The sequence below is a fragment of the Vicia villosa genome, linkage group LG3, assembly GCF_029867415.1.
Source record: "Vicia villosa cultivar HV-30 ecotype Madison, WI linkage group LG3, Vvil1.0, whole genome shotgun sequence".
NCBI classification, from domain to species: Eukaryota; Viridiplantae; Streptophyta; class Magnoliopsida; order Fabales; family Fabaceae; genus Vicia; species Vicia villosa.
Window position 1 is genome coordinate 126,371,187 of NC_081182.1, and position 10,168 is coordinate 126,381,354.

The window sequence follows — 10,168 nt, forward strand, 5'->3', positions numbered from 1 at the left end:
TTTTAATATTTTATTTAGTAAATAAAATCAAGTTAAATTTTAAGTAGATCATGTCATACCATAATTTTTTTTGTTAGAGGGCTTGACTTATAGTACTACTTATTATCTCAAACACGTCAATTTCTTGTATTTTCAGCCAGAAAAAAAAACAGTTTTCAATAAAATAACACCGGTAAAAAAAAGAAAAAGAGAAAACTAACACAGTTCTAAAAAAGTTAAAACGACGCAGTACTAGTGTATTCAATGTTAAAGTTATAAGGTAAAAATAGATAGCAGTAGCAGTAGCATTACGTTGACCGTACACAAACAACTTTTTCTTCTCTATCTCTTGTTAACAACAGTTCCAAAAAAAATCTTAGAATCTCTGCGCCTCATTTTCTCTTTCACACTAACAATCTCTTCGGATTCCATTTTTTTCTAACTTATTTCCACATACACAACACACTTCATAAACTCTACCACACTTTTACACTCTGATTTTTCTTTATTTCTGTTATTCTTCTTTCAAGCATTTCATCAAACAGAAAACGCTCCTACTAGGCTTGCTACCCTTTCTTAAAATGGCTGATACTCAGCGGCGATGATGAAGATCTCCGGCGAATCTCACCGACAGCTACCGCATTTCACGGCGAGCATTGCTCCCAGCTACTCTCCCGATTCAGATCTTCGACCTTATTGGAAAACCTCACGTAAGAAGTTTAAGACGCCGGGGAATCGTGTGAGGGGAAGCGGTTCGTCGACGGGGAGACGGAGCAGGCCTGAATCTCCTTCGTTGAAGTTGAAGATCCCTAATGGTGGTGTCGGTGGTGGCGGTGATCCAGTGGAGGAGGTTTGTCGGAAAAGGGAGAAGATGCAGGGGGCTGTGTCGGCGAGGAAGCTTGCTGCTGGACTTTGGCGGATGCAGCTGCCGGAGGTGGAGGCGACCGGTGATTGTGGAACTCGAGGTGGTTTGAGACTTCAGGTAATTAAACTCTCTTTTGTTGAAGTTTATTTTTTAATAGAAATTTCCTTTTGCTTGCATTTTTTCTATATCTGTTTGAAGTTTTATTTTTTATTCAAAATTGTGTTTTCTTTCTATTTTAGCTGGTTTTTTTATCTTTAGATTTTGCTTGAATAAATAATTTAATTAAGTGCTTATGAATAAGCTATTTCTATATAAAAATTTCATATATAAATTGTTTTTATACTCAAGTGTTTAGTCCAATAGATAAACTCAAAAAAAAAAAAAAACACTGAATGAGTCAATTCAAAAAACCCTTTTTTGTTAAAGCTGTTTTGTTTGTATGTTTTATGCTTATTGTTGTTGCTTGATTTTGAAGTTTAAGTTTGACCTTTGTGATTCAGTTCCTTTTTTCAAGTTTTCATTATTCTGCATGTTCCATTTCCGTGTTTTTATTAAGCTTTCACTTTCCATGATATGATATACGTTTTTTTATAGGGTACTATTTATCTTTTGATTTTTGTTGGTTGTTTTTTTCTATGTTAAAAGTTATAGAAGCAAATGATTGATTGTTAATGAGTAAATATGCAAGAATAAAATGCGGGTGTTGGAGTTGTAGTGATCCATGATCTTCGATAAAAGGGAAGAATAAAAGCATATATATATATAATATAACCTGAGGCCTAAAAAATGTTGTGTTGTTGGTTGGCTCATGATTGTTTAAGTTTATTGCAGAAGCCGTTGTTGTTTTTGGTAATAAGTAAAGAAATGAACTAGGGTTTGTCTCTTCAGATATTGAATTTGTGTTATAAATGCTGTTAATTATATCTGCAGTGTAAATGTATTTGCATACTGAACTTATTCTGTTAATGCTTAAACTTAACCGAACTGTCCACGGCTGAATTGTATACCTTATTTACTAGATTCCTTAATTGAGCTATGCAAGTCTATTAGGTATATATGCCAATGTCATGTAATTATCGTCATTATTTTCAGATCCTGGCAGTTTGTTTCTTTTGAAAATTTAATAGCTTTTCACTTCTAGTTTTTAACTGCAAAACTTATATGCAGCAGAATGGAATTGGCTATGCAGACCACCCATATCTTAGTAATCAAAATGGTGTTATGCATGGATCTGGCATGAAGAATCCATCACAAAGGCGCCGTTCCATTCCTGAGACAAAAGATGGACATTTTTGTGAGGTATTACGTTCCCTATTTATTAACTAGAGATTATTGAGTGAAAGTCATACCAAGATAAAGAAAAACTTTAGACTGAATTAAAATTGCGCCGTTGCATGATAAGATAAGAGAATAATCCCACGAGAAAAACTAAAACAATCTATCCAAATATTTGTTATCCCAGTTCTATTTTATCCCAATATTTTCAATCAAGGTCTAATTACTGTTATAGTGTGTCTGCTGCTGGGCAAGCATTATCTTGATAGTGACACTTGAGAGTCTAACTTAAGGAACTTTGCATTATTGTGACTCTGAAACATACTGTTAAGATATTATAAAATATTTTCTTATAGTCTAACAAGCTCTTTAATGACCTTTTCAATTCTGGATGTTTTATGATTTCCAGTAGTATCACCTTTTTGTCAAAAAAAAAGTGTTAGTCTTAAACCTTCTTTGTTCTTCTGCAGCTTGACCCTTCTTTCCAGTTTTCTTCAACTGCTATGGAAGGAATGACAAAGTGGGATCCTGTTAGTTCGAAAACATCAGATGAGGGGCATCATATTTACAGCCAGATGAAACTTTTAGACCAAAAGGATAGCACTGTTTCTGCACTGGAAGCAGAATTAGAGCAGGCACATGTGCGGATTCAGGAGCTTGAGACTGAGCGCCATTCCTCCAAAAAGAAACTTGAGCATTTCTTAAAGAAAGTCAGTGAGGAAAGGACCTCATGGAGAAGCAAAGAGCATGAGAAAATCTGTGCATATGTTGATGACATTAAATCAGATTTGAACCGAGAAAGGAAAAGTCGCCAAAGGATTGAAATTGTCAATTCCAGGCTGGTTAATGAGTTGGCTGATGCTAAGTTGTTAGCAAAACGTTGCATGCAGGACTATGAGAAACAAAGGAAGGCCAGAGAATTGATTGAGGAAGTTTGTGATGAGCTTGCTAAGGAAATTGGAGAAGACAAGGCTGAAGTTGAAGCATTAAAGAGGGAATCTATGACAATTAGGGAAGAAATGGAGGAGGAGAGAAGGATGTTACAGATGGCTGAAGTGTGGCGCGAAGAACGTGTTCATATGAAATTGATAGATGCAAAAGTTGCTCTTGACGAAAAGTATTCACAGATGAATGAACTTGTAGCATATCTTGAAACCTTTCTCAAGTCAGTAAATATAAACTCAAATGCTAAGGAGATCAGAGAGGCACAATCACTTCAACAGGCTACAGCTGCTGTGAACATCCAAGACATCAAGGGATTTTCCTATGAGCCATCCAATCCAGACGATATATTTGCCATTTTCGAAGATGTAAATTCTGGTGAACCCAACGAGAGAGACACCGAGTCATGCATTGCTTACTCACCGGTGAGTCATGCTTCAAAGATTCACACGGTTAGTCCTGAAGCCAACTTGCTAAGTAAGAATGGTCTTCAGAGACGTTCTGACATATATATTGATAACAACTGTGATATAGAAGAAGATGAAAGTGGATGGGAAACGGCGAGCCATGTTGAAGATCAAGGATCAAGTTGTTCACCCGAAGGGAGTGCCCCTTCGGTGACTAAGAAAGGTCGAAAGAGCAATGCCTCAGGGATAAGTGTGATAGAATGGGAAGGAAATGCAGGTGAGGAGACCCCGTTAACTGAAATAAGTGAAGTCTGTTCAGTACCAACTAAACCATCTAAGAGAATATCATCCATAGCAAGGCTTTGGAGGTCAGGACTGACAAATGAGGACAATTTCAAGATTATCTCTATGGAGGGAATGAACGGGAGGCTTTCAAATGGAAAGGTATCTAATGGGGGAGTCATGTCTCCCGAATGGGGACTTGATAAAAGTGGACTGAGCCCCCAAGACATTATATGCCAATTAAGTTCTCCTGAGTCGGGAAGCGTGCATAATCGAGGCATGAAAGGCTGCATTCCGCGTACTGGACCAAAGGGTAGTTTGAAGTCAAGACTAATGGAAGCTAGGGTGGAAAGCAACAAGGTTCAGCTGCGCCATGTTCTGAAACAGAAGATTTAGATGTGAGCTTAGCCATGTTCTGAAGAATGACACACATGAAGCATTTTGTTTTGGATTGTGGAAGTATAAATCTGCTGCTTTATAGAAAAATTGCTCAGAAATGATGGGTGGTCATATATAAATTCAACTTTCCTGCCTCAGAGGTTAACCATGTTTTAATTCTTCATTTCACTCATTAAACAGATAGTATTTTCCTCCCACTAAGCCAATGCCTCAATAATCTCTTAGAAATAGCCAGTTTTGTAATATGCTTCATTTTGTGTAGGGATCTTATGAAAATCATGAGAAGCATGTTGCTTTTGTTGTATCATAAAGTCTGAGAACAAATTTGCAGGGAAACTAGATCAGCATAAAGTATAAATGATAGTAGCATTTTCATTTTCACAATTTCATTTTATTCTCTTTCTTTCTGACAGGTTTCCTTCACTTTGATAATTCTCTGTGAGTTGTGTTGGAAATTAAATACCTGTTTCGGCCATGAAACCTACCTGAACAATGAGATAAGGGACCACTTACCCTTGTACGTCTCATTGTCATTTGGATTGATGAGGACTGTTTACTGATATAAATAATTAAAATAAGAGAATTGATATACTTACACCAAAATCAACACATACACCCGTATTTTCATTCTATAGCATCTACTTTTTTTGATTTATTTATTATTTTTATGAAAATTAGAATTTGTATAGCAGTCAATTTTCATTCTATAGCATCTACTTTTTTTGATTTATTTATTATTTTTATGAAAATTAGAATTTGTATAGCAGTCAAAATGAAGCTGAGGAACTACGGTGTAAGCCTACGATGTACTCCTAATAATTTTGGTGTCATTATAGCACTAATAGTAGTTTCTTTTTCCTATTTTATTCCCGTTTAATAACTAGAGTAGGATATTATACTGTGTATCTGCAGTACCTTTAGGCATCTAAATCTTCATATTCATTTTTAAGAAAGTTATTACAAAGTTGTAGAGGATCCACATCCCTCTTAGATGGAGTTAAATTCTAACTTGTATGTTCAACCATATCCTCATAAAGAGAGAAGGGGGAGACTAAAATATTCTGTTTTGTTTAAAGGCAATTTATTTCTTCCACATCTTTTAATTTTTTTATTTCAAAGAAAGCGATAGTAGTCTAAATAGAAATAAAGTGTTTTAATTTATTTGAATCTTTATCTAAATTTTTATTGGTGCGAAATAATTCATTATAAATACATTTAAGAATTAAATTATTTATCTTATTTTTTCTGCGGATTATTCTGGAATATTCAGTGAGACACACATATTTATTTTTTAAGTTGTTCTATGACACTGTCTCTGATGTTAGTAATTCATTACTCGTAAAACACTTGAGTTTTTAGGGTAAGGAGAAATGGATGATGATTCTCGATATGAGTTACACTGTTGCTTCTAAATACAGTGTTGTATTTGTTTCTCTTTCCATGTTAATGTGTTGCACTCCAAAATTTGCCCTCTTTATCTGAGCTATAAGTTATGGATGACGTTTATTTCGTCAATCAAAAAATGAAAAAATAATAAATAGTTCTCATGGTTTCGAGGAAATATGGAGCGGAATTCGTTTTATACATTGGAAATATAAAAATTTGCAAGTCCTGTTTGGAAGGTGATATGTGTTTGATTCCCGCGTTGTCGGGAGTTTTTTTTGCCATTCTCTACATCTTTCGTGTTTAGGCTGAAAATCAATTCGTAAAAGAAGGGGACGAAAAGTATTTGTTTATGATATTTCGGGTTTATTGCACTGCAATCTCCGGGACGCTTAAAAATTCATATCTCATGATCCGCTTGTCGGATTTGTTCGAAATTTTAACTGCAACTCCGTGCCATTATCTCGAAATTTCATATGTTCGGACCAAAGACCAATTATGCACCGAAAATTCCCAGCATTTTGAAGTTTGTCGTGATTTTACAAGAAAAAGTGAGTTTTCGGGTATGTCACGACGAGTTTGAAAATTCATAACTTCTTTGATTTTCATCGTATGAAGTCCATTCCGGCGGCATTTTCTCCGAAATTTCGTTAGCTTTGATTCATCGTCACATACTCAGGTTTAGATTTCGAGTGAAAAGTAGAGTTTCATCGTGTTATTTGAGTGTTACTCATAAAATTCTGCACGTTTGCGTTAGATGAACTAAGAAAATTCTCGCTGCTCAGACGGGCATAACTTTTTCACTGTTTATCGTATGACGATGATTCTCGCGGCCGCGCCTCACAAATTTAGTCATCTTCGAGTTGGAATTGGTCCCGTTCCCGTTTTTTCCGCCGATTCGCGCTTCCCGAAAAAAGCTCAAAAATAATGAAGTTAGGGGCATTGTGGACATTTTACCACTCACACTATATAAAGCATTTTTCCTCTTTTTCTCTCATAACTTCAATTCTCTCAAATTTCTAAAAACACTTTCTCTCAATTCTCTCTCAAGATCGTCGAGCCGAAGGCCCAATGGGTAAAGTGAAGCGGGTTCATGCAATCGGATCCCCACGTTTCCTAGCTCACGTTGACCGACGTTGACACTCGGTGTACACACTCACCGATTTGCCTCTGCTCCTCTTTGCCCCAGTAACACAATGCCGCGGTTAAAGATTCACAACTCCTTGGTCTAATGCTTGGTTGACTCGGGTGATACGCTCTCCTTGGCTATGGCGGAACCACTTTTCTACTACTTGGCCTGCGTCAGTAGGTGTTTTTTTTACGAGCTAGACTAGTTTGTATGATACTTTTGTTTGCATTCACTTTTTCCCAAAGGTTCCTAGCTTAGTCTTGTACCCTATGTATGACAACATAGGTAGCAAGCTTTCCCCCTTAGTCTAGGTTTTCCTCATGCATCTTTTAAAACACAAATCACACTATTTGATTTTCTTTTCTCAAGAGCTTGTTATTTCCTCTCCATTCCCAAGCGTAAGACTCCAAAGGTCGAGCAGCGGAGTGTGAATGTAAATCGTTCACCTAAAAAACACAAAACAAACATAAATTAGTTAGCTGAGTGTTGTACCCTAACATTCGCCCACATTTTTCAAAAACTTGAAACTATTTCAAAAATTGAGTTTTATAAAAATTCAGGGTTCATTTACGTTGATATCCTATTTTTATAAATATTCTATTTAAAGTCTATTTTAAAATATAATAGTTTACTCTTAAATTGTCATATTTTAATAAATAAAAAGATGTTTGTCTATGCTTCATACACTTTCCATTGACTTTTTATTTTAAATAAATAACTTAACACAATTGGTAAGAAGGAAAGACTTGTAAACAAAAGGTCACAAGTACGAATCCCGCTTGGTGCAATTTTGTCATTTTTGACTATTTTATATTTCTTTGAATTAAATATGTTTTTAGTCCCTGTAAAATAACTCAAAATTACTTTTAATTCATATAAGAAAAATATTAATTTTTAGTCCCTATAAAATTACTTTTGTACTCAGTTTTAGTTCGGTAGAGGTAGAGGGATCAAAAGTGAGTGCAAAAGTAATTTTATAGTGACTAAAAATCAATATATTTTTTATAGGGACTAAAAACTAAAATTGAGATATTTATAAGGACCAAAAATATATTTAACCATTTATTTTTATGTTAATGTCTTTTTCAACTTTCTTTAAAAATTAGGTACATTTTATGTTAAATTGTGTTTTTGTTAAAATCAAAATTTAAAATTATAAAAGTTTTGGATTGTATTTGAGACTATTTACGTTTCTGTAGCATATCGATCTATCTCTAAAAACTTGTTTTTACGTTAATGTATGCAAAAACTATTTATTTACATTATCCGGTCATATTCTGAATTGATTTACTATTATTATATTACTAGTATATTATTGATGATTTACTGTAAAACTCCAAATTGGTTATGTTTATCAAAATTTATTCGTTGGATATTTTCAATTTCACGTCTATTGGGACATAATCTTGATAATGAGTTATGACTGTTAAAATAAAATGCATATAAAATAGACACTTTTGAAAATCAAGAAACAAGGAACAATTTTTCCATTATTTTTTGTTTTCTCAAAAATCAAATATAATAGTATCTTAATCATCAAATATACACTCAAAGAAAAAGAAAGAAAGAAGAGAAAAAATGAAATAAAAAAAAATCAAGAACAGAATAAAATTGTCATCATGAACCCGGATATAAATTAAAGTAGAATAAAAATCATGATATTAAGATCTTAACATGAAATTTACTAATAATAAAATCAAGAGTTACTGATATTATAAAATTTTGATATTATAAATTTTTTATAATTAATAATTAACTAATATATGAAAATATTTTAAATTAATTGATACGTATATAAAAATGAAACTAATGTGAATTTCACTGATACATATATTTGTGTTATTTAAAAGAATATTTTAGTTAGATGCATGGTGGTAATTGGTTGACAGTGTAAAAATATTTTACACAGTCAGTGTATGACCCATTTTCTCATATTTTAATTTGCATGATAATGATTTATGCCTCTTATATATAATACTAAAATACATGTGCTACACACACTGCTACAATAAGTGTATTTGTTTTTAAAATTTAATAAAAATAAAATGAAAGAAAAAATTATTTAATAAAAAAAATTTATTGTTTTAAAATAGATAAGAAGATCGTGCCTATAATTATTTTATTATATAAAAATATTTTAATCACTAATATATTTTTCTTTCATATAAATATTATTTTTATTTTGACATAAATTTATAAAAATTTATTGTTTTAAAATATTATTTTTCTTTCATATATATATATATATATATATATATATATATATATATATATATATATATATATATATATATATATATATATATATATATATATATATATATATATATATATATATATATATATATATATATATATATATATATTAATTTAAATTTTTTTCTTTTTTTTTGAGATTTAGTCAAATCTATTTAAAAAATATAAGCAAGCATATTAAAATCAAAGGTTAATACCACTTTACTCCCATTTAGTTTTATCCTTGTAATATAGACACAAGCCCAATTTATCAGAATCGAATAAAAGTTATATTCGTTGACATATTTAAATTTGAAGCCTTTTGAGTACAATACGTTGAAGACTTGGGGCTTACAATAGGAAAAAGTTTGAATTCAAATCAAAATGTTAATTTCAGATTATTTGTTTATAAGTTGATTATTTAGTTGATTAGTCGGTCGGTTACTAATAGTATTATTTAGTATTATTAATATTAGAAACAATATTAATATAAATATTCTTATTACATGAGATTAATTGTGTTGGGCTTATTTTATGTTTGTGTGTGGCAAAGTGGGAGTTTGAATGTTAGGCCCAATAAGAGAAATAGAATATAATATGGTTAATTAGAATAAAAGAAAAATTAGGCTAATTGTGGAATTAGTCTTAGAAAGAGAGAACGTAGAAGTTGCGGTGAAGAGGAAAAGGTGGGAAAGGAGCCACAAGGCTAGGTGTCAACCGGAGAGTTAAAGAGCGGTCTCCAATCTAAGGTAAGGGCGGGGTTCGGAATATATAATTGGGTTTATGATGGATTTTATATAGAGATTGAGTTGTGTAAATTCATTGTTGTTGTGTGTTTAATTTTTGTCCTAGTTTGTATCGAACCTCTGCTTGTTTCCTACCTAACGGTATTAGGCTGTAATGTTGTTGTTCTAGAATTAATTGGTGGACTGTCATAAAATTTTAATACTGTTGAAATATTTCAATTGATTAAATATGGTTGTTGGAAATTATGTTAGGAAATTGTAGTTAATCGATCGTTGAGATTGTTGTTTTAGTTGTCAATCAACTAAAAATTAGGAATCGACGGAACTTTGAATGTACCGGAAGTGATGCACCGAAAGTGAAAAGGAAATTAAGTCTGGAAACTAAAATAAGAGAGGTGAGTGGCGAATGCCACCCTGGGAAAGAGGCGTGCGCCTCTTGTGCGTATGTAGGTGTGGTGGCGAGTGCTACCTAGTGTTTGAGGAAAGGGGGTGTCCACCCCATGCGAGTGATGAAGGGGAGCGCTTC

The 10,168-nt window shown here is 32.9% G+C and overlaps 1 protein-coding gene across 2 annotated transcripts; it reads left to right on the plus strand.

Moving 5' to 3' along the window:
• The first annotated feature begins 281 nt into the window (after window positions 1–281).
• LOC131662422 (uncharacterized) lies at window positions 282–4,533 on the plus strand. Of its 2 annotated transcripts, none has more exons than XM_058932208.1 (3): window positions 282–961; window positions 2,012–2,143; window positions 2,590–4,533. In XM_058932208.1, exons 1-3 carry the CDS (start codon window positions 581–583, stop codon window positions 4,144–4,146), a joined length of 2,070 nt encoding a protein of 689 aa, XP_058788191.1. In that variant the 5' UTR covers window positions 282–580; the 3' UTR covers window positions 4,147–4,533. The 2 variants fall into 2 exon arrangements, with proteins under 2 accessions (XP_058788191.1, XP_058788192.1); XM_058932209.1 differs by having other exon boundaries at window positions 2,015–2,143.
• The last annotated feature ends 5,635 nt before the right edge of the window (window positions 4,534–10,168 follow it).

Coding starts and splice junctions, on each gene's coding strand:
- LOC131662422 (XM_058932208.1), top strand. CDS start 581: ATGATGAAGATCTCCGGCGAATCTCACCGACAGCTACCGCATTTCACG. Junction 962..2,011: donor GAGGTGGTTTGAGACTTCAG/GTAATTAAACTC, acceptor ACTTATATGCAG/CAGAATGGAATTGGCTATGC. Junction 2,144..2,589: donor AAGATGGACATTTTTGTGAG/GTATTACGTTCC, acceptor GTTCTTCTGCAG/CTTGACCCTTCTTTCCAGTT.